Genomic DNA, 25,706 nt, shown 5'->3' with positions numbered 1-25,706 from the left:
ATTTCATTAATGTATTTAAACATCTGCTACACCATACTAAATTGTTAACAACAGGAAGGTCAATTGATTAAAACAACCTCCTTCCAAGGAATGACAATGTTTTTGCTCAGCACTGCAACATAGTAACATGCCTTGAAATCAGAAATTCAGTAACCAAAGGATTGGGATTTCAAACCTGTGACATAACAATTTTAATGGTGCAAGATCTGAATTAACCATAACCCTCATCACTTCTGTTCCTAGTCTGTCTACCTTTAACTGTTTGTCTGTCTCCAAGGTGTCTATCTTGTATAGGGCAGATCCAACTATAATACATCAGTGTCCTCTTCCTTCCTTTGGAAAAACTGGTTTGTCTTTCCTATGTCCAGCTGAGATGATGAACTGCCAAAGTTTTTTTTTCTCCTAGCCACAATCTTTTAAAGCGTAATTCTTTTTAACCATTAAGTTTAACAAAATATTTCTTTTCTTAATTTTTTTTTAAATTGCTCTTCTGCTTGGACTGTATTTTAGAAGGATCTAACTTATTTATGATTTGGAGATGCTGGTATTGGACTGGGGTGTACAAAGTTAAAAATCACACAACACCAGGTTATAGTCCAACAGGTTTAATTGGAAGCACACTAGCTTTTTTTTATTTCAAAAATATACTTTATTCATAAATGATTTGATGGTCTGTACATTGGATCATGCCATACATATGTCCATATTTACAAACACAGATTCGACTTTATTCTTGTCCTTTACAATCCTGTGCATTTTTTCAATCTTGTATATATACATATATTTGGCTGAGGCATCAGCAGAGCCCAAAAAAACGTCTGTATGGGCCCCCTGTTCTTCTTTCGGCAGGCCGATCTTACACAGTGGTCTTTCCCCACCGCGCCTTGGCGGCAGCTGCCCCAAGCTTCAGCGCGTCCCTCAACACGTAGTCTTGGACCTTGGAATGTGCCAGTCTGCAACACTCGGTCGGGGTCAACTCCTTCAGCTGGAAGATCAACAGGTTTCGGACCGCCCAGAGAGCGTCCTTCACCGAGTTGATGATCCTCCAGGCGCAGTTAATGTTCGTCTCGGTGTGAGTCCCGGGGAACAGGCCGTAGAGCACGGAGTCCCGCGTCACGGCGCTGCTCGGGACGAACCTCGACAAGCACCACTGCATTCCTCTCCAGACTTCCTCTGCATAGGCACATTCCAGAAGGAGGTGTGTGACAGTCTTTCGGAGCATCACTCCTTCATCAGGTGGTAGTGGAGGGCTCAATCCTAACACACAGAATTTATAGCAAAAATTTGCAGTGTGATGTAACTGAAATTATACATTGAAAAATTGATTGTCTGTTAAGCCTTTAATTTGTTAGAATACAGTGATAGTTTCACTTCTTTCATGTGTAAATCACAAAACCTTTTTTTTAAAAAAAAGTTTCATTCTCAGGTTAGCTGTTAACAATGGTGATAGCTAGACAATATGTTGTCACCATTGTTAACAGCTAACCTGAGAATGAAACTTTTTTTAAAAGTTTTTTGTGATTTACACATGAAAGAAGTGAAACTCATTCTGTATTCTAACAGATGAAAGGCTTAACAGACAAACAATTTTTCAATGTATAATTTCAGTTACATCACACTGCAAATTTTTGCAATAAATTCTGTGTTAGGATTGAATCCTCCACTACCATCTGACGAAGGAGCGTCACTCCGAAAGCTAGTATGCTTCCAATTAAACCTGTTGGAGTACAACCTGGTGTTGTGTGATTTCTAACTTATTTAGGTCATATTGAGAAAGAAACTTTAATGAGCTAAATATTTTTCTCCTAATTGGCTGTTGATTTCTTTTAAGAAAATACAGCAACTGTACAGTAAGGCTCGTGTTGACTAAGCAGAAACCAAAAACTAACATTCTGTTGTTAAGGAATGGGTTATAGTTGTCAAGAATCTGTAATTCACATCATGGCAATGCAGTCAGATTTCTTCACTAAAAAAAATGCTATAGCTTAAACCCAAGTTAAAATTAACGTTGATATCAGCTGGATTTTAGCGTATTAATAACTGCAGGGCTATCAGCACACACAAACACAAAAATTCAAAAGTTGCTCTCAGAAATGCTCTGCTTCTCCAAGGGGTATGTTGATACATTGCTCCCTGAAAACTAACTGCAACTGCATAAACTTGGGGGCTCACCCACTAGCTATGCATTAATAAATGGCTAAAAAGTTAAGGCTGATGCATAAGTTAGTTTTTAATGGCGCAATAACTGACCAATATTTTTGAACAACTTCGCTGGTTCTGAGACATTAATCTTCCAATTGCAGAGTTCCAGTACCTCAAAGGAAATAACTGTTGCAGAAGAAAACAAAACTTTCTGTTTTACTTTGTCTTTTTTTTTTGATCTTCCTCTTTTAATCCCATTTGTATTTCCCAAAATCACATTGCTTTTTCTATGTCAATTAAATGGTAACTTAGATTTCTTGTTTTACTCCATGTGCTTTAGTGAGGATGCTTCAATCTTATTGATTGAAGAGTTTGGCTGTTGCTTGCCCTTTCCACAGGCATCATGCTAGAAAAGACATTGGAAATCCCCACAGACATGCTTGTGAAAGCTCCCTGAGCAGTTCTCAATGAGGTGAATAGCAAAAACCTGACTGTTCCTTCACAGTTGAGAGCAACATCCAGGTTATTAACATTAAAAGGGACTTTATAGAAAAGGGTAACATCAGCTCCAGTATAAAGGTTGAATCTAGCCCAAAATTACAGGATAAATTTTTTTCTGATGATTGAAAAAGAAATGAATTTGTAGTCAGATCCAGTTCTAAGAAGTGAACCAGCAACACAACGTACCCATATTTCATATTTCAGTGATCTGAACTGCAGCACTCAGTGCAAGCTGGAAGAACAGCATCTCATTTTCTGTCTGGGGACTCTGCAGCCTTCAGGACTCAATATAGAGTTCAATCATTTTAGGGCCTGAGCACCTTCTCCCATGTCCATACCCAAACCCTCAAGACTTTGTCATCACATTAGCAATTATTGATTCCCCCAATCTGACCTTACCCATGCCTTTGTCTGTCTAGCTGTTGTTCTCTCTCTCTTGAGGCTTCACCTCCACCTCTTGATTACTCCTCCCTGCCCCCACCCCCCTACCCCATCTTCAGCATATATACCAACTTTACCTAGCTACATTCAGTTCTGAAGAAGGCTCACCAAACCTGAAATGTTCATCCTGTTTTCTCTCCACAGGTGGTGCCAGACTTGCTGAGTTTTCTTAGCAATTTCTGTTTATGTTCCTGATTTACAGGATCATAAGTTCTTTTTCTTTTGAGTTTTAATTGACTTTTACCCTATCGACTATGACTCGTTAATGTATAGGTGATTTTTGTTTTATATTCCTATGTATTGCACCTGTCTGCACTCTGAAATTCAAATTATTGTTTTAGAAATAAAGGGAGTACAAAAGGAATTTTGTTGGAAAGCTAAACTGGTCAAGGATAGCCAAAAGTGTGAATGTTAAAAGGAAAGCTACATTTGCTGTCAACCAACTACAGGAGGGCATACTCACCACTTATGAAAACCCTCCCATGGAAAAATATAGTTTTGGATTGACAGATTGCTTTGAGATTTGATTTCAAGTGGATCCTTACAGTCAAGATATAAAAATATTAAATCGCTAATACAGCAAAATACACAGGCTCTTCACCAAAGAGAGAGTGAGACATCAAGGAGAGCAGTGACCAGCAGGGAAAGCAGCAACAAAGGGTGCACCATCTCTGGGTCCAGTGTGTGGGCACATGATGATGATATCAGCAGCACTGACTTCCTGTTCAAGTGTGTAGGTAAGAGGTATACATGGTAAAAGGAAGTAAAATTAACATCAAAGTGACCTCGGGAATTGAGAAAAAGTTAAAATCATTTCGTTTTCTGCTTTTGGACCACTTTGGAATAGAACAGCTTTTAAATAATTAACTTAAAAAGGATACATAGATTTGAACACAGGTTTAAAAAAAAAGTTAGTTTAAAAACTTGTGCTACGAAGTATGTATGATGCTTCTTTTAATTTGTTATTCTTAATTAGAAGCTTCCCTTGTCCTCAGGAATTATCCGGTATATTTTCTCTGCTTTAAAGCCTCAAGTAATTTTCTTCATTTCAAGCAACTTTATAGTATTTAGTACTCACTTTCTTTGAGGCTTTTAATATGTGCCTATCCTGATGCCTTTGTTATTCATTACAGAAGATATTGTTCTTCACACAAAGCTAATTTCAAAGGAACCAAGGCAAAATTGGTTGCATATTTGACAACTTGCATTTAGTCAGCAACCAAACATAACATGGTACAATTCAAAGAAAATCAGAATTCTCCAGGTAAAATGGACAATATTTATCTTTGACTAATAACACCAAAAGAAAAATAAATAGTTATTTATCTAATTACCAACCAGATGGCCAGACACTGCTGGTCTAGCATATGTGTTATCTGTCTTTATAACAAGTCATTCAAACAAATAATGTATGGGTAAGTATTGAGAAATGACATGATAAGATGCAATTTAATTAGATGCCACCAATTTATTGGAAGTTCTGAAATGAATGCCATCTGGTGGTCTTGCAAATATATTACAGTTTACGTTTTGATTATTTCACCTTGAAATTTAAGATTAGCATTACTAGATGATTATAGAAGAGAAAGGTAATCTGCCTATATTTATTCATCTATCCCTAAGGACATTAAACATCCTCCACTGTGACATCAAACTAATTCTTAAATTATTTGGGAATTTTGCATTCATTATGGGGAATGTTTTCCATGATCACTGAGAGAAGAACTCCTTGACATCAATTCTCCATTTGCTTTCAAAGAGCTTGAAACTATGAAAATTTAAAGCAGTTTTCTGAATTTAACTTTTCCCTACCACTTACATATTCCACATATAATTTACAATGATTAGGCGGATTTCTCCAATTTATAGTATCTACTTGAAATTCAGTTACCTCATTTTCCAGTTAATAAATGTCAAGAATGTTTAAAAATTTGAAAGCTACAAAGGACCCTTAAAATCCAAAGAAGAAAAACTACAGTGTAGAAATTGGTATTTGTGATATGCACACAGTCTGATCTTTGAGTACTGTTTCTGCTTGCCTTGATGGTTACAGCAACTGCTTACAATTTAAGATAAAAAATAGCAGAATCTGAGACTGGTGCGTAGAGTTCATTATCTGCCATCCAATTCTCATGTTGCAAATCAGATAAGCTGACAGACAGAGCTCTTTCTCATGGCTCGCTGACACATGTTGCCCTTCCATTGTGCATTCAAATTACCTTTGGAGCAAAATGCTTGCATTTGGCCTCCAAATTAATCAGTCAGACTATTCAATTTTCTCGTCATCTACGGTCCAAAAATTTCCTCTTGTTCATTTAAATATTCTAACTTTATCATCACTGCAAACTACATGAAGGTGAGATATTATCACTGAAAAGTATCCAGACAATTAAAGGCATTAATAACATAACTCAAAGGATTGATGGAGTAGATGGAGAGCAACAATTCCCTTTGGTAGCAGTGATATGGACAAGTCCAAAATATACCAAGAGGATAACCTAGACCCTAACTTTTGCTTATTTTAAAGGCAAGTGTGACGCATTACATTCTGGATGCAATTCAATTGGTCAAACTACCAGTCTTGAAGCAAAACACACTTTATTCATACGCTGTAGTTAGACTACAACAAAAGAAAGAAGAAATTGGAATAACAACTCTACTGAAACCAGAAGCATACATTATTTAAATACTAAACAGCAACTGTTCCAATATAGTAAAATCCCATAAACGCCCCCTTGGCAAAGGCAAATTCAGTCAAATAGATTGTCTCATATTCAATTCTCCTGTCCAGGAGGAAAAACATCAAAACTCTTGAGAGAGTGAGAAGAAGGGAGAGATGTACTGTCACTTCCAAACTCAAGACCCCAGCAATTGCTACTGAAAAACTTAAGCTAAAAATCTTTATGTGGGAACTTGACCCCACCCATTCAGACTGCTTCAATTGGTCCAATTATTTTGTAAGAAAATCCCAAGGCCTTACAAGCTATTTGTCGTCTTTGGAGCAGACTGCCAAGTACCTCAGTCACAACCTTTCTTCATTAAAACACACGTCTTAAAGCCACAGTACCGTCACAATAAAGTCTAGAATGAGCAGGTATAACTTTAACATTAAAGTTAGGCCATTCACAGAGGTGATGTCAGAAAGCATTTCTGCACACAAAAGGCAGTAGAGCTTTCAACATTTCTTCCCCCAAAAGCTAAGTTAGTTCAAAAGTCAGAACTGAAGTGATACATTGTTCACATGACTAAGATTCCATTTTTTGCTTTCTCTTAGTGAGCTCCATTGCATCATCTGTCCATCACTTTGACATCCCTTGTCCAACAAAGCATTCAATGCTGTGCAAAACTTTCTAGATATAACTTAACTGATAATTAGTGGAGGTTTAGAATTAAAACATAAAACAGAATTTTTACCCTATGCTCCTTTTTTAAAAAAAAATCAGAGAACCTCAAGTAAGTCACACATTATAGGTGAGGAGGATAAATACAGGGATTCAAGGCAGATAGATTGGGTTAAGATACAGATCAGCCATCATCTAACAGAACAGCCAAATGTTCTTGCAGGCTGACTGGCCTCTTTCTGTTATAATATTTTGTCCCAAACTTATCCACACTGACAATCCATAGAAGTGAGGATAAAATTATATGTATATATGAATGATCTACAAGTTCATGGTCCTGAAATATAATGAAAGAAAACGCAACTATGTTCAGTATTGGCACGATCGGGTCTTTAATTTGCGAAACTGTGAGCCATATATTTTTACATTTATAAAATAAAAGCTGTTGGAAATAATGTCTTTTCTCGTTGCTCTACTGCCCAAACACATTAGAATGTAAATTACTCATATTATTTCACAAAACTAATATTTTAATATTGTTAAGCAATACTTTAATGCATTCTCTAGAAATGTGTACCTAGGAACAAAGTTCAAGAAGGCTTAAAGCAATTATAATGTACTCGTTAGAGCTTTGTTCAGGAACTCACCATGCTGTGTGTTCTGGCTGAGGATGGTGCTGCACAGTTCTTCTTGACTGATCCCAAGATGTTGACAAACTTCCTCTCTGCTGTAAGGTTCTGGATGCAGAATTTGCTCCACATTTGAAATCATTGTCTCCAGACTGACTCCCAGTTCAGTTTGTAAGTCTCCCAATTTTAACAGATTCTCCCACTTGACACCCTTTCCTTTTGCTAGTATCTAAACAGCAAAGAGAGTCAAATGTTCAGCATTACATTTAGAATTATTTAAACCGGTCTCCGAGCACACTATAAAATAGCTCAACAAGAAAATGAATTTAACTGGGCCATTTTCTAGTACAATATCTTATAGCATTTGTGATACTTTAGCAATGATGTGATCTCAGAAAGAGATTTGAAAGAGAATTAAAGACATTTCTTGTTTGCTGATAATTGTTTAGACATCGACTTGAAAACATTTTTCTTTAGTCTGTAGGTTACTTTTGTGCTGTGTGCTAATGTAAGAAAAAGATACGGTATGAAAGGCCTATAACATCTCTTGATTCATATATCAGAAACAGCATTTCTCTACATACTTCTCCAGAACCACTTCAAAGCTCTGAACACCTCTATGAGTCTCACTTTCAATTTTCTCTCTTCTATTTAACAGTCAGAGTTTATGCACATGATTAGGCTTCCATTCTTTGTATTTGCTTAGTGAGCACCAGCTTCACCATCTTGCCATGACCTTTATATCCCTTGACCAATAAAGCTTTCAAGGCAGTGCAAAACTTTCTAAATACAATTTAACTAATGATTAGTTGAGGTTTAGAAATAGAATTTAACTCCAATTTTTACTCCACCTCCCTGTTTTAAAAAAAAGGATCAGAGAACCTCAAGCGAATCACACGTTATAGCTGAGGAAGAACAAGAAGGTTCTGGCTGGAGAGCCAGCTCAAGGCTGCCTTCAATGTCAGATTTCCAGAATGATTGCAATCCAGGATCTACATATCTTCTGAGCACCATAAATTCATAAATAATGTAAAAAGAATATGAAGCACCTTGTAAAGTATTTCCACTAGGAATGGAGAAGTCCATTACGTGTACCTGGGCAGTGATATTTGCTGCTTCAAAGTGATGTCGCTCTTGAATGCATTGCACCTTCAGGACAATTTATAATGGTCCAAAGTTGCACTGTCATCCCCTACCAACGATCTACCAACAAGTCCAATCATTAACCCCAATGATAACAAGAATGTGATATTAACTCCCTATACCTAGATATGGACAACTCAGTACATTGACAGGGTTTCAACAACTTCATACACCTCACAGCAAGCAGAATCCTTGAAGGCTTGTCTAGCAGGTCTTGAAATTCCACTGAATAATGATGAAACTGTCAACTGCCATAGGATAAATATGCTGTGCCAGCTTTAGATTGGTAGATATCCACATGATCTGACACTGATGGCGAATCACATGCTGAAACATGAGAAGCCAACCTGTAATGAGTTGTTCATAGTCTCCCAAAAGAGGAGCCTCATTCAAAGGTACTCATTGCCCGAGTAAGGGACTCAGAATAAATAAGTGGAGGGCAGCTGAAAGCCACTTCCCTGTCCTTACTGAGTGATACCACCTCTTTCACTCTTGCAAGACCTTTGGCTTTGGTCACTGTGTGATCCTGGGCCTGCAATGGATGCATTTCCTGCAGCAGCCTCTGTCTCTCACATAGCACTGCTGAGCAGATGATGATGCCTCTGATTGCCAGCAGTTCTAAGCAGGTGGGTCTTTCTGCCTTTAGGGCCCGGATGGTACAGCAATTGCCTGTATTTTGGAAAGGTTTCTCCATAGGAGGCAATACGGATTTCTCACTGGGTCTCCAGCTGGTGGCCAAGAGACCCTATCACCCCCACAAAATTCCTTACTCAGAGCAACTAGCACAAATACAAAATTTAGCCTCATGTTGCAAGGCAACTAAGAGCAAAGACATTAAAATAATATTCAGACTCCACAGTGTCCAAATGGTCAGAGACCAGACATCCCCAGAAGGTGTGCTACCGAACCCTTCAGAACTCCATACAAGGACTTGCCAGGAAGTTGAACTACTGATTGGTAATTCTTCTGCTCCCTGGGCCATTTTAAAAAGACTCTGATTCTTGAATTAGAGTCAGAAATTGAACAGATAATTACCCAGGAAATATTAAACAGGAACAAACCCAAGTCTAGTTCCTGTGTGAGTAAGCTACTGAGCCCTGATCACTCACACAGATCCCTAACTCACCTCTTGATTCCAACTAACCACACCCCTGACTTGACCTATTCCAACTACCTCTCTATGGCACATCCTCTGCAAACTCCTTCCCCCACCCCCGAACCCTCTCCTAACCACCAACCTACCCACCGCTCACTCACTCTTACTTATAGTGCATTCTTCCTTTGACCACTTACCTCTCCCACCCTGGCCTCAGAAACAGCTGCAGGAACTCAGGAGATCTGACAGCATCTGTCGAAAGAAAGCAGAATTAATGTTTCTGATCCACCTCTGGACCTGAAATGTTAACTCTGCTCTCTCTTCATAGATACTGCCAGACCTGGTGAGTTTCTCCAGCAATGTGGATGATCCATTTCAGCCTTCTCCAATGGTCCCCAGAGTGCTAGGCCTTTTCTCATTGGAACAGCGAAGGATGAGGGGTGACTTGACAGAGGTTTATAAGATGATAAGAGGAATAGATAGAGTAGACAGTCAGAAACGTTTTTCCCGGGTACAACAGAATGTTACAAGGGGACATAAATTTAAGTTGAAGGGTGGAAGGTATAGGGGGGGATGTCAGAGGGGGGATGTTCTTTACCCAGAGAGTGGTGGGAGCATGGAATGCGCTGCCTGTGGGAGTGGCAGAGTCAGAATCATTGGCGACCTTTAAGCGGCAATTGGATAGGTACATGGATGGGTGCTTAAGCTAGGACAAATGTTTGGCACAACATCATGGGCCGAAGGGCCTGTTCTGTGCTGTATTGTTCTATGTTCTATTACTTTACCAGTCTTCAGTCAATCGATTCACTCCATGTGATATCAATAAAAGGTTGGAGGCAGTGGAGACTGAAAAATCTATGGGCCCTGACAACATTCTGGCCAAGTATTGAAGACTTGTGCTGGAGTTGCTGCTCCCCTAGCTATGCTGTTCCAGTACAATTACAACACTGGCATCTACCCAACAATGTGAAATATTGCCCAGGTATTTCCTGTACACAAAAAGCAGGAAAATTCATCCTAGACAATCAGCACTCCTCAGTCTATTCTCAATCAGAAAAGTGAGGGTAAGTGTCTTCAAAAGTGAATTTTAAAAAGTTCTGATTTTGTTTCAGATTTCCAGCATATGTATTTTGGTTCTTTATTTGTTTTCTTTTCTCTTACACATGGTGTAAAAAATAAAACCTTCCATAGCTTTCAAAGGAGGGTGTGGATATTTGAACCTCCTTTTGAAGATCACTGAGAGGAAGTTAAATTTATAAGTTTTTTTGTCTGATCAGGATCAACAATAGGGTTTTCAATCCTGACTAGACAATTTGGGTCAATAGGTTGCGCCTACATCTTTATTTCTTTCATATTCAATTTTTTTTTCCATCATGATTGTTTCCTGCTGTTCCAATCTACTTAAACAGTTAGTTTGGCTCAGAAGAAAATGTGACAAATCTACTCCAATTCCAGTAACTGGTTTCAGTGATGAGAATTGGTATTAGTGAATATATAATCATGTTTCACAATACATAATGCTGAGAGATTAACATTTAAGCTGAAGTGCCTTAAGAATAATAGCCAAGAATTTGCAGAGCTTTTGACTGTAAATGTCAGTGTTCACCCTCATCAGTCATCTGAAGCTGACCACAACCTCAGAACTTGGTGCAAACACAAATGAATGCAATAATCCTGAAGGTTCAGTCTTGTCATTCAGTGCCTTACTCTAGGTTACAATGTTAACCGCCCTTCCCTACACAATACCTATGTCCAATCCACGCAACATCTTGAACCAGCAATAACTGGCACCAACTAATATACCAAGAACTTTTGTTTTTCTACTCTGCATTACTGTTAGATATGCATTATAGAGTTCAGCCCATTCCTTAAGGAGTAACAGAATTTTAAGTGGTGATTGAGCTCAGCACTGTTGCCAGACAAGCAACCTGTCCCAGAAGAAAAAGACAGTGGCATGTTATTGAGTGTCTTAATTTTGACTAATCATTAGATTTTTAAAAATTTATTTTCAAAAATTAAGCATTTTTCATATATCAGCTTCTACCTTCATCCTGTGTGTATGTCCCAGTCCTTGATCCACTCTGTAATTTCATTTTTGATAATCTGATTACTTGTGCTTTATATTTCCAGCTGGGTCTTTATAGTGATACTAGAGAAGTTGAATCTCTTGTCACAAGGAAGAAGAAGGAGGCGGCTATGTTAGGGTGAGATGTGAAGGCTCAGATAGGGTGTTTGAGAGTTACAAATTAGCGAGGAAAGATCTAAAGAGAGAGCTAAAAAGAGCCAGGAGGGCACATGAGAAGTCATTGGCAGATAGGATCAAGGAAAACTCTAAAATGTTCTATAGGTATATCAGGAATATAAAAATGACAAGAGAAAGATTAGGGTCTGTCAAGGATAGTAGTGGGAAATTGTGCGTGGAGTCTGAAGAGATAGGGGAAACGCTAAATGAATATTTTTCCTCAGTATTCAACACTGGAAAAAGACAATGTTATCGAGGAGAATACTGAGATACAGACTACTGGACTAGACAGGGTTGAGGTTCACAAGGAGGAGGTGTTAGCAATTCTGGAGAGTGTGAAAATAGATAAGTCTCCTGCACTGGATGGGATTTTTCCAAGGATTCCCTGAGAAGCCAGTGAGAAGAGTGCAGAGCCTTTGGCTTTGATCTTTATGTTGTCATTGTCTACAGGAATAGTGCCAGAAGAGTAAAGGATAGTAAATGTCCCCTTATTCAAGGAGGGGAGTAGAGACAACCACGGTAATTGTAGACCAGTGAGCCTTACTTCAGTTGTGGGTAAAGTGTTGGAAAAGGTTATAAGAGATAGGATTTATAATCATCTAGAAAGGAATAAGTTGATTAAGGATAGTCAACACGGTTTTGTGAAGGATAGGTCACTCCTCACAAACCTTATGGAGTTTTTTGAGATGGTGACCAAACAGGTGGATGAGTGTAAAATGGTTGATGTGGTGTATATGGATTTCAATAAGGCATTTGATAAGGTTCCCCACGATAGGCTATTGCACAAAATACAGAGGAGGCATGGGATTGAGGGTGATTTAGTGGTTTGGATCAGAAATTGGCTATCTGAAAGAAGACAAAGGGTGTGGTCGATGGGAAATGTTCATCCTGGAGTTCACTTACCAGTGGTGTATCGCATGGATCTGTTTTGGGGCCACTACTGTTTGTCATTTTTATAAATGACCTGGATGAGGGCATAAAAGGACGGGTTAGTAAATTTGCGTATGACACTAAGGTTGGTAGAGTTGTGGATAGTGCTGAAGAAGTTTACAAGTTACAGAGGGACATAGATTAGCTGCAGAGCTGGCAAATGGAGTTTAATGCGGAGAAGTGAAGTGATTCACTTTGGAAGGAGTAACAGGAATAAAGAGTACTGGGCTAATGGTATGATTCTTGGTGGTGTAGAAGAGCAGAGAGATCTCTGTGTCCATGTACATAGATCCATGAAAGCTGCCACTCAGGTTGACAGGGTTGTTCAGAAGGCATACAGTGTGTTAGCTTTTACTGAGTTTCGGAGCCAATTAGTCATGCTGCAGCTATACAAAACCCTGGTGCTGCTGCACTTAGAGTATTGCATAAATAATACTGGTCACTGCATTATAGAAAGGAAGTGGAAGATTTGGAAAGGGTCCAGAGGAGATTTAATAGGATGTTGCCTGGTATGGAGGGAAGGTCTTATGGAGGAAAAGCTGAGGGACTAGAGGTTATTTTCATGAAAGAGAAGGTTGCGAGGTGACTTATTTGAGACATACAAGGTAATCAGAGGGTTTGATAGCTTGGACAGTGACAGCCTTTTTCCTCGGATGTTGATGGTTAGCATGAGGGGATGTAGCTATAAATTAAAGAGTAATAGATATAGGACAGATGTCAGATGTAGTTTCTTTATTCAGAGAGTATTAGGGGCATGGAACACACTGCCTGCAACAGTAGTAGACTCGCCAGCTTTAAGGGCATTTAAGTGGTCATTGAATAAACATATGGATGAAAATGGAATAGTGCAGCTTAGATGGGCTTCAGATTGGTTCTACAAGTCAGTGCAACATCGAGGGCAGAGAAGGCCTGTAATGTTCTATGATTGACTGCTTGGTCAGCTTGAAGACATGACTGTAGTTCAATGCTGTGAATTTCCACTAAACTATGCTTAAATCAACTAAAATCAAGACAGCTAAAGCTCTGAATCAGAGAAGCTCTCAACGCAATCCCTTCAAGATCAGCAATACTCTTACTTTGCAGCTGACTGCAAAATTTGGATTATTATTTCTCTTCTAGCATTATTCCTTTTCCTTTCACTTACATCTGCACACATATATAGTGTTTTTAAACATATTTTTATTCCCTCTTTCTTTCAGGTATCCTTGCTGCATTCACTGCTTCCTAACCTGTTCACAGCATCTACTATTTTGACTACTAAGGTTCATGAGACTGCCCTGAAGCAATTTGCTCTTTAGTTTTTTTTCCTTCACTCCACATGGGGAAGTACTTAATTTACAGTCATTTTCTGTCAGTGATACCAAGTTCAAAAATTTCCTTCACTGGGAATCACCAGTCTCAACCCACATTCCGCTATGCTACCACAATGCTGTCACAGGGCACAAATTCAAATTAGCCTCCTTGGCACTGTATGCTTATGAATGTTAGGAGTTCCCCAGAGACTGGCTAAATTCACTGGCAATGATTTAAATACAGTATTTTTCACAGAATTATTTTAAAAACATTCCTTTTTGTCATTTTTAATATGACTAATACAGTCTGGGTGAACATACAAAAGGTTGAGAACAGTAACTGTGACCTTTAAAATTACATGACAACATATTCTCTTCCTGACAGCATTCAAAGTGGACATGTACAACAATGTAAAAACATTATATTTATGTAGTTTTCCATCATGTAGTCCATTTAAAATAAAGTTGTAGGTTGAAACTAGGGTGTTGGTGAGGCCACAACTTGAGTACTGTATACAGTTTTGGTCCCCATATTTAAAAATGATATGTTGGTATGGAAGCAATTGAAAAGACACTCAATAGGCTTGATTTCCGAGATGAAGGTTCAACTTATCACACAAGTTTAGGTTTTTATTTATTAAAGTTTAAAAGAATGAGGGGTGAATTTATTGAAACTTACAAGATTTTGAGAAGGCTTGATAGAATAAAATGATGTTTTCACTAATGAGGGGGTTTTGAACTACAGGAACATAGATACAGAATAAGTTAACACTCATTTAAAACAGTAATGCAAAGAAATTTCTTCTCTCAGAAGGTCGTGAATGTTTGGAATTCCCTACCAGAGAGTTGTGGAAGCTAGATTCCTGAAAGTACTTCAAGGGAAGGAAGATAAATTTTTCAAATATCGAAGAATTGAGGGCCATGAGGAGCTGAACGAAAGAGGAGTTGAGGTCTGTGGCAGAGCAACCATGATGTTATAGAATGGCAGAGCAGGCTTAAGGGCTGAATGGCCTACTCCTGTTCCCATTTTTTGTTATGTTCTTGGGAAAAAAGGAAATAAAGACAACCATAATTAAAATGGTAGACAAAAGCCAGAATATGCATCATTTAACTAACTTTGGTAAGGATACTTTTAAAAGAAGAAAATCATGCTTCTCATTTCAACCTAAATAACGGTGAAACTCTGACCGTATCTAGTGTTTAATTGATGGTAATTAGATTTGAGGCCTTTAAAGACCTAGCTTTGGCTTAATGACAAAGTAATAAATGGTGCCTAGCAATGGCATGATGCTCATGGCCTTAAATAAGCAACACAGCATGCATCTGCTAGTAAGTTTCTACGCAGATAGTAAATTCCACCTGCCCATTTGACCTTTCTCATCATGCTTTAATGTCAATATTTACAATGTAAAAATAATATCGCAGCATTTATTCTACAATTTCAGTCAATAGCTGTTAACTACCATTACATAGAACACAGAATAGTACAGCACGATGTTGTGCCGACCATTGATCCCCATGTATGCACCCTCAAATTTCTGTGACCATATGCATGTCCAGCGGTCTCTTAAATGTCCCCAATGACCTTGCTTCCACAACTGCTGCTGGCAACACAACTCTCTATGTAAAGGACCTGCCTCTGACATCCCCTCTATACTTTCCTCCATTCAGCTTAAAACTATGACCCCTCGTGTTAGCCATTTCTGCCCTGGGAAATAGTCTCTGGGTATCGACTCTATCTTTGCCTCTCATTATCTTGTATATCTCACATATCTTGGCAACATGGTGGTATTGATGGACAGAACCTGCAATATCTCCCAAAGGTGCTTCCTGACCTTATTCCATTGTCCCTAACTTTGCAGCCTCGTCTCTCAACTCTTGCACAGGCTGCTGTCCTTGTGCACATCCTTTCTTGTACCCTTGGCCCCTTCAGCCCACTTTGCAGCTTTGCCATTCAGTATTCAATTCTTTATATCTCCTTTGTTCCGCCATTCCTCTCCATTACCCTCCCAACATTAGTTCTGGTTTTCTCTCTACAATCGTGTAACTCAGGCTATTCTTCATGCACTTGGCATTCAGCATAAACCTCTGCCCTGGCTCTTTCTTACTTGATCATTCTTCAAATAGACTTGGTCATTCTAGCTTCTGCTTCTCTGCTCTTAGCCTCATTACTAACATTGTTCTTTGCTGCCCTGATACTCAGCATATACCTGAACTCACAACCTCCTAGCCCTGTTATCACCTTAAGCATTGGTGCTCAGTGTACCTCCTGCTTTCCTCACGTAACCATCCTCAATATCATGAAAATTACATTCTTCAGTCCCAACCGGTCTCTAATCTGTTCTTCAGCCAAGCTTCCAAACCAGCATTTAGCCCAGTTTTTCACCTGGATCTGGATGTGATTCCCCTCATTTACATTGCTTCCTAGCACTCCTATCAAATTTCCTCTCCAAGGAAAATAGGTCCCACTTCTCCTACCTTTCCCCATAACTGAATTGTCTAATCCCTGGAATCTCTTCTGCGCTCTCTCCAATGTATTCACATCCTTCCTATAGAGTGGTGCCCAGAACAGTATACAGGTACAATACTCCAGGTGAGGTCTAACCACTGTCTAACCTAAATTTATCAAATACTGTTCTTCTACTCTCTACCATCATTTATGAAGCCTAGAATACTGCATGCTTTATTACCAGTTCTTTCTGTCACCTTCAATGATTTATCTACATAAACTCCCAGGTCCCAATGATTCTGTACATCTTTTATTAGCCTTTACTTTATGCTATCTCCCCATGTTCTTATGTTCTTTGTATCAAATGTATCATCTCACATTGCCCTGCACTGAACTTTAGCTGCCACTATCTTCTCAAACTACCAATATGCCAATGTCCTTTAGAAGCTCTACGCTGTTCTCCACAGTTTATAATTTTTCCAAGGTTTGGTTTGTCTGCAAACATTGAAATTGCCCCCGGCCCAAGATTTAGTTAACATATATATGTGTGTGTATTAGGAAAAGCAAGGGTCCCAATAACAACCCCTGAAATCCTCCACTACAAACCTTCCAGCCCAAGCAATTAACCATTACTCTCTTTCCTAACCCTCAGCCAATTTTGTACCATGTTGTTACTGTTCATTTTATTCCCTGACCTACAACTTTCCTCACAAGTCTGCTGTATGGCAGTGTTGAACACCTTCTCGAAATCCATCAACACATCAACAGACTCTCCCTTATCAACCCTACCTGTTACTTCTTCAACAAACTCCATTAAGTTGGTTAGATGTAATTTTCTCTTAAGAAATCTTCTAAATCAATCTACATCTTTCCATATGACGTATCCCAAATAATTGTTTCTATTGGTTTCCCCACCATCAGTGTTAAACTGACTGATCTGTAATTGCTGGGCTGATCTTCACAACTCTTATTGAACAGGGACATAATATCGGAGTTCTCCAGTCCTTGCGCACCATATCCCTCCCCCTCATCCAGGAACAATTGGAAGATTATGGCTAATGCCTCTGCAATTTCGACTGTTACTTCCCAAATGTCTTTGCACATATCTCATCTGATCCTGGTATCTCATCAACTTTAAATACTAACAACTTTTCAGCTATTACAAGGGGGCATAGCTTTAAATTAAGGGGGGGGTTGATATAGGACTGATGTTAGGGGTAGGTTCTTCACTCAGCGAGTCGTAAGTTCATGGAATGCCCTACCAGTAGCAGTGGTGGACTCTCCCTCTTTATGGGTATTTAAGCGGGCATTGGATAGGTATATGGAGGATAGTGGGTTAGTGTAGGTTAGGTGGGCATTGATCGGCGCAATATCGAGGGCCGAAGGGCCTGTACTGCGCTGTATTCTTCTATGTTCTAACTTATCCCATACTTCTTCATTATCAATTTTTAAGCCTTCCAATGATGGAGTTTCCTCCTCTGTGACCATGTACTGGGCAGCATCCAATTCCTTTGTAAAAATAGACGGAAAGTATTTATTTAACACCTCAACCTTGATTTTTGAATCAAGTGTAAATCCCCTTTTTGGTCCTTAATCGATCCTATTCCTCCTTTTGCCTTACTATTGAGTGCTTAAATCAGACTTTGGAATTCCTGTTTATGCTAGCTTCCAGTTTTTTTCCACAATCCCTCTTTACTTCTTATATGCACTTTTTCACTTTCCTTCTAAACCTTCTGCATTCCACTTGATTTTTTTTTAAATTCTCTTCTGGGACATGGGCATGGTTGGCCAGCCTTTACTGCACGTCCCTAGCTGCCATTGAGAAGGTGGTGTTGAGCTGCGTTTTTGAATTGCTGCAGTCAAGTGCTGCGGATCGACCCACAATACCTTAGGGAGGGAATTCCAGGATTTTGACCCAGTGACAGTGAAGGAATGGCAACGTATTTCCAAGTTAGGATAGTAAGTGACTTGGAGGGGAATTTGCAAGTGATGGTGTTCCCATACATTAGCTGCCCTTGTTCTTCTACAGTACAACCTCTATTATCTGAACATCAATTATCTGAATTTCGGATTATCCGAACAACATCTCCAGGTCCTGTAAAAACGGCATTAGGCAACTCAGCATTCAGTTATCAGTTAAACAGCATTATGGCAAGTATTGCCGGATAACCAAGAAATGTTCGGATAACTGGCGCTCATAAATTACCGCTTGTTTACGATCAGATCAATTATCCAAACAATCGATTATCCAAACAAAATACTCCCCACCCATCTCGTTCGAAAATACAAGATGGAAGTAGTTGTGGGTTTGGAAGGGGCTGTCTAAACATCATTGGTGAATTTCTACAGTAGATAGTACATACTGCTGTTGCTCTGCTGCACTATTGGTGATGGAGGGAGTGGATGCTTGTGGATATAATGCCAATCAATCAAGTCCTGGATGGTGTCACGTTCTTGAGTGTTGATGGAGCTGCACTAATCCAGACAAGTGGGTAGTATGCTGACTTTTGCCTTGTAATGGTGGACAGAGTTTAGGGAGTCAGGAAGTGAGTTACCCGCCACAGTATTCTTAGCCTCTGACCTGCTTTTATGGCGAGTTCAACTGAGTTGGTCAATGGTAATGCCTAGGGCATTGACAGTGAGAGATTCAGTGACGGTAACGCCATTTTTCTTTCAAGGGGCAGTGGTTAGATGGTCTCTTATTAGACACAGTTACTGCCTGACATTTGTGTGGCATAAATGTTACTTACCACATGTTGGCCCAAGTGTTGATATTGTCCAGATCTTGCTGCATTTGAACTTGGACTGCTTTGGTAGTTGAGTCGTCGTGAATGGTGCTGAACACTGTACAATCATTGGTAAACATCCCACACCTGACCTTATGATGAAGGTCATTGATGAAGCAGCTGAAGATGGTTGGGCCTTGACATTATCTCGATGAAATTTTGTAGAAATGTCCTGCAGCTGAGATGACTGACCTCTATCAACTACAACCATCATCACATAAAGAAACCAACTGATTTACTATCCAATGCCTTTCAAAGGCACACTTTTTATCTCTTATCTCCTTTGTCACCAGGGAGTTCTGGAATTATTTCTCCCAAACTCTTCTCTTGAGGACTTAACCTTTACTATGCAAATATCCATAACTTGAGCAGAGAATTATTTTAGTGATAGTGAATGGGTGTACATTTTTGGTATGTTTAAACGATTTATATGCATTTGTCTTTCCACATCTGAATTACACACCAAGTTACTGCCACTTCAGCAAACAACTGCCCACAAATTCCAGTGAGAAGAATGAGTTAAGTGATCAGCTGGTCCAGTTTTCTTTTCTGGTGATAATGGTTTCACTGAGAATGCTGATCAAGACATTTGGACAGTTTCCTGTTTCCACAGTGTTTAAAGTCCACTGGAAAATATAGCATTTTAATATTACACGTAAGTGATAAACTAACTTTCCTTCAGTATAACACCAAAGAAGTGAAGTGGATGATTTGTGATATAATCTTATAATTTTGATTTGTCTTTGATTTTGTAACTTAATGCTTATTATTCTAAATTTAATTTACAAGCAAAATTGCAAAAAACAGATTCCTTTTTGATTGCTGTTCCTACAGGTACAATGTTATCTTTACATTAAAGAGTTTTGATAGATAACTGTCACATTCTACACAACCCATGCATCATGCTCTGTTGTATATAGTGTCATAGAGATCTACAGCACTGAAAAGAGTCTTGCTGCCCTCGCGTTTGTAATGATCAAATCCAACAATTCTAATCCCATTTCCTAGCATCTGGACCATAGCCTTTTATGCCTTGGCATTGCAAGTGCACATCTAAATACGTCTTAAATGTTATGAGGGTTTGTGCCTCTATCACCTTTACTGGCAGTGAGTCCAGATTCCCCCACCACCCTCGGTGAACATATATTTTCCTTGCATCTCCTCCAAATCTTCTGCCCCTTTCTTTAAATCTATGCACCTTGGTTACCGAATGTCGGCAATTAGGAAAACAAACTTACTTTTGTTGCAAGTCGACATTCCACAACTCTGATATTGTAGTGAGCTGTTGCAGCTTTATTCATTTCTATGCAACTGTTCGCGATCACAAACACAGCTCCTTTTGGAAGTTTTACATTGGTGGCACGAAGTGGGTTGAATTCAATCAACTTGGCCTGTGGAAAATAAAACGGCAAATTATACAGATGAATCTGGTGGATTGTCTGACAAATGGATTCAGGGCAACCAGCATTAGAATCCAAAATTATGGAGTTCACAATATTACGTATGTCTCTAATGTAGTAATCTTGTTTATTAATGGCTGCTTTGACCCCCATTTACTCAGTTGGCAACTTGAGTGCAAAGTAACTAACTGAATTTTCACTAGGGACATTTCTCATTTGGGTGGTGGCAAAAGATAGTTAGGTTGCTTACATGCAAAAACAAACTTCAAAATGATAGGGTGATTCCATAAAAATGTTTAAAATTATGAAAGGGTGTGAGAGAGAAGATCGAAAGAGATCACTTCCATTGAGGGACAGTCTCTAATATGGATGCAGAGATAGAAGTTTAAACACAAGTGATTTAAGAGAACAGGAGAAACTTCCTTTCTTCACAGACTACAGTGAAGTAGTGAAATGCCAGTGATTGAAACTGGGAACAAATTAACATTTTATATACAGGTTAGATATAGGTGGCAGAAGGGAACAAAGTAAGGGATTTATCAAAAGTACAAATCATTGCTCATAGTTTTTCTGTTGTGATTTCTTTATATATCTATTTAAATACAAATGGCCTCAGCACCCATTAGCCACAGCAGCGTCACCACTCTTTGTTTTCTAGTTGCGCTTCCTGGAAACTATATGCATATGGATGTGTGGTGAAAGTAGGATGGGACTCAGCAGTAATGTCCTCTTCAGTCAAACAGCCTCCCAGACACACAATGGGATTTAGTAAAAAGAATTGATACTTGAGTTAGACATAGGATGGAATCACCATCACAGCATAAGTCAGCAATTGCAGCTTTATTCATTTCTATGCAACTATTCGCAATCACAAACACAGCTCCTTTTGGAAATTTTGCATTGGTGGCACGAAGTGGGTCGAATTCAATCAACTTGGCCTATGGAAAATAAAACAGCAAATTAAACAGTTGGCAGGAAGAACATTTTGGAGCTGATTTTCACCACGGAGAGCTTCTCCACTGCAGTGAAAATGGCAGAAAACATGAGAAATCCTAAGTCCCACCCCTGTACCCAGCATTCTCCATTGTTTTAGAGGTGGGATTGGGGGTGGTCCAAAGGTCAAGCATGAGCATTTCACAGCGGGTGCCTCCATTCGAGTCAGATATTAAAGCCCCTGATGTCTGGCACCCAGTATGTGGAGAAGGCCTGTTCTCAGGTTATTTCTTTTTGATAGTCTGGGAACCCCTTTGGGGAGGTGAGGTATTCACGTGAGTATGCCCCCAGGAAACCTTGGAGGAGGTCAGGTATGATTTCAGAGTGGAAGGGAATAAGGTGCTCTTTGGGATTGGAAGCCATGATAAAGACTGATGTAAAATGGCATAAACCTGTCGGAACTGTCCAACTTACTGAGAGCTGTAAAATGTGTCATTAAGCACTGACCTTTCAAGAATTGTCAACACCTGTCATAAGTTGTTTTTATGAATGAATGTGCAATAAAGTGTATTCTGCACTATAAAACTGTAAGAAATTGACTTTTATTTCTTTTCTCCTGTTTGCATGGGTACTTGTGTACACAGGTGGAAAGGCATAGTGGGTGGAAGTAGGTACTAAATTGGCATTGGAGTATAAGAGGCCATGGGGGTGGGAAGAAGACTTTAAATGACACTGGTTGGCATGGATGGGACCAGAGGGTGAATGGAATGAATGGGATGGGAAGGGTGAGGGGGTGAAGGAATTTGTATATTTTATTCTCTTATTTTAATTTTTGAACAAAGTGCTTGAGCCCTGAGGCAGGCCTTCCTCCAGTCTGCCTCAGGTACTGGCAGGTTCTCAGCTGTTCCTGGGTCACCTGGCTAGACTTCCAATCTAGTCCAACTCACACAAGCAGACTGAAATTGGGGTGGATGGGAGGTCTTTTTTAAGGGTTCGGTTTACAGAGCTACAGTTCTCAAAACTGAAGCCTGAGTGTAAGACTTTGTGCAGAACTGGGAAAAGTATGTTACCTTTTCCATTTATCCTATTCTTCTGAATTAAGTAAAAACATCAGAAAACAGTCAGATCTATTATGAGTACCTGCAATGAAAAGTGTAACATTTACACTTGACCCAACATTCCACTCCAAGTCATTTCAGTTGCATGTTTGACGATCACATACTGCCTGAATCTCAACTAAAACCGTAAAAGAGAAACACTTTCACATTTGCTAGGGCCTCAGACAGTGTTGATGCCAAGTGCAGCAAGACTTGCCAAGTCTCGTAGATAATAACTTGTCAGCAGCAGCATTCCTACAAGAATATCCTTATTGTTCACCTACTGAGTGTGAAATTATATATTGCTCAGTCACTATTAATACTGAAATTATGATTAAAAATACAATTCTGCAGTTCATCTCAACATAATACTGTATTTAAGCATAAAATCTGTTCAGAAAGGATGACCTTCCATTTACAACTAGTGCACACTACAAAAGACGAATTAACAAATAAAAGTGATCAAATGAAATTCTTAAAAATAGTTTTAAAATTACATTTTGCTCAACAAGGTCTTGAAGTTCTTGTAAATGGACCAAACATTAGTTCAAACTATCCTACTATGGATATTATCCTATTTATTCAAGCAGGCTCTACATATTTGGAATTCTTTTTCATAGAATCCCTACAGTATGGAAGCATCATTTGGCCCATCAAGTCCATACTAACCCTCTGATTAGCATGCCACCCAGACCCAATCCCCTACCTTTTCCTTGTAACCCTGCATTTCCCATGGCTAATCCACCAAGCCTGGACACCATGGGCAATTTAGCATGGCCAATCCACATAACCTGCACATCTTTGGGCTGTGAGAGGAAACTGGAGCACCCGGAGGAAATCCACGCAGACACTGGGAGAATGTACAAACTTCACACAGACAGTCGCCCAAAGCTAGAACTGAAACTGGTTCCCTGGTGCTGTGAACCACTGAGCTACCGTGATGCCCCTTCTTTCAGAAGACATCCCTCACAAGTAAAACTCTGTACATCTACTTCTGTTCAACATTAACAGAGCACTGTCAATAAATGTCATTCACTACCCATTCAGAATAGCATGTCTTTCTGAGTATTTGGTTACTTTGGTCTTTGCTTTGCAATTAAAGGAAATGGCTCTGTGAAATATAAAGGGCAACTGAGTATGAAATTCCTGTGTTGTCTTCTTGGAATACATACATGGTACAATCACCAAGTATTCTAATATTTCAAATACTCATTCTCACGTCAGGTACAAATATTATCAGTGACAAGTAGAAAGCATTAAGCCAAATGCATAGGACACCACAATCTGCAAGTTTCACTCTCAACTATACACCATTTTGACTTGGAACTATATCTCTGTTACTGAGTCAAAATCCAGGAATGCCCTTTCTAACATCACTACAAGTGCCCCTACACCCAAGAACTGCAGTGGTTTAGGCAGCTCTCCAACACCTTCACAGCAAGTAGGGATAGCAATAACCCAACAACACCCATTTTCCATAATCAAATTTTAAAAAGGATAAAACTGATACCTGCACAAATGTAACTATCATTGTTCTTCATTGCAACCTATGTTTCATACTGTAAAAGCTATGTCTCAGTATAACTGGATAAACAATTATTAACTGTAGCCTTCTTTGAAAGTCTTTCCATATATCGAACTTTATCAAACGTATCCTGTAAATCTCTGTAAATGGTTTCCACTATATAGCTCTAAAGCATGAGTTCCAATTCTTGAGCTTTCTTTAACTTCTCAAAGAAATCCAGCAGAATAATAGAAAATTGTCCATTACTCTCATAACATTTTGTTCTTCAGATAAGTTATTTAGATTGTGTTATTAGGTTCCAGATGAAATAACCCAAACTGTTAAGTTCCCTGAAAAAGAGGGATGAATGTGCTCCCCTTGTTTATTCAACCACACACCTTGGTTGAATGCAACAAGGTTAGTTTATAAAGCATCCCGTCCCTTGTGGATACCTTTCTCCCTGACCAAAATGAACTTATTTTTAAAACAGGCCAATTTAACCAGACTTTCTTGAATCATCAGAAAGTGAGTTTATTAATTAAGAAACGTGAAAGATAATAGTAACGCAACACACAGATTTGAAATAAGTGGAGGGTTCAAAAGATACAAGTTAAGAAAATAAATATACAGATCAATTGCTGAATTACTTGTGAAAAGCAAGAATTTGCTGCTATTGCAGTGGAGGTACTGTCTGCATTGACATTGGTAGTTGAACAGTCAGTTTCATGAATCTTGTTTTTGTAGGCTAATTGAAGATCCTGCATCCTGATTCCTCCTTGTAACTGGTTTGTACTCGAGTTTTTAACAGAGGGCCTTCCTTTACATACAACACAGGGATAATTCTTTGACTGTAAATTTCACGGCAAGTTAATGCTCAAAACTAGGAAAGTACACAAAACAGAAATCAGTCCCACCAGCCCACTCCAGAATACTCAAACTAGCTTCTTAACCATTTTTTTGAAATTTCTTGGAGCGTAATAGATTTTTCTGCAAGAGGTGACTCTCTGCTGAGAAGAGTGAGAGGCAGTCAACCAGTTTCGTTGCTTCTTAAGTCTCCCTGTTTGAAGTTTCCCTGACAATTTACATGTGCAACATTCCATGGATTTCAGACAAGCCTTTGTCATACAGTCACTGAATTTAAAGCCACAATTTTTCTGTAGCCATCCTTCTTTTAAGTAGTGCATATTTTGGAATTAAAAATTTAAAATGAGCAAAGTACTTTGGAATTCTGACCAGTCATCGATCACTTGCCACATAATACTTCAAGGCATTTGCCTGCCACAGCTATTGGGTATAATTAGTCTTCAACTTGCCAGATTCATGTAGTGAAAACATACTTCATTGCTCATTTCCAAGATTCCAATATAAGTGTAGCTTATTTCTCTTTTCATTTCCTGGAGACTTTTAAGGTGCTTTTCTTGCAAATGTCTAGTTCATAGTTCATGTGCTTTGGTACATCACTTTTAGTTTCAGGAATTAAACTCTAACCGTAGAAAATTGAATAATTATAAATAAAGCACCTCCATTTAAAAGGTTGGGTTCATGTTGCTTTAAGAGACTAACAACTAGGAATGATTTGGAGATGCCGATGTTGGACTGGGCTGTAAAAAGTTAGAAATCACACAACACCAGGTTATAGTCCAACAGGTTTAATTGGAAGTACACTAGCTTTCGGAGCACTGCTCCTTCATCAGGTGGTTGTGATGAAGGAGCGTCGCTCCGAAAGCTAGTGTACTTCCAAATAAACCTGTTGGACTATAACCTGGTGTTGTGTGATTTT

At 39.0% G+C, this 25,706-nt stretch overlaps 1 protein-coding gene across 2 annotated transcripts in view; it reads right to left on the bottom strand.

Annotated features, from left to right (window-relative positions):
* The window catches only part of galk2 (galactokinase 2), a 119,106-nt gene that overhangs the window by 26,856 nt on the left and 66,544 nt on the right, over positions 1–25,706 (bottom strand). For both annotated transcript variants that reach the window (XM_072565049.1, XM_072565048.1), the window contains 2 exons: positions 20,231–20,383; positions 7,073–7,283 (listed from right to left, as the gene is read on the bottom strand). In XM_072565049.1, the coding sequence (XP_072421150.1) occupies positions 7,073–7,283; positions 20,231–20,383 (364 nt within the window). The remainder of the gene's footprint in view (positions 1–7,072; positions 7,284–20,230; positions 20,384–25,706) is intronic.

This window comes from Chiloscyllium punctatum, chromosome 48 (genome assembly GCF_047496795.1).
Source record: "Chiloscyllium punctatum isolate Juve2018m chromosome 48, sChiPun1.3, whole genome shotgun sequence".
In the NCBI taxonomy this organism is placed as follows: Eukaryota; Metazoa; Chordata; class Chondrichthyes; order Orectolobiformes; family Hemiscylliidae; genus Chiloscyllium; species Chiloscyllium punctatum.
The sequence above is the reverse complement of the archived record's forward strand: the minus strand, read 5'-3'. Positions and strand labels throughout refer to the sequence as shown.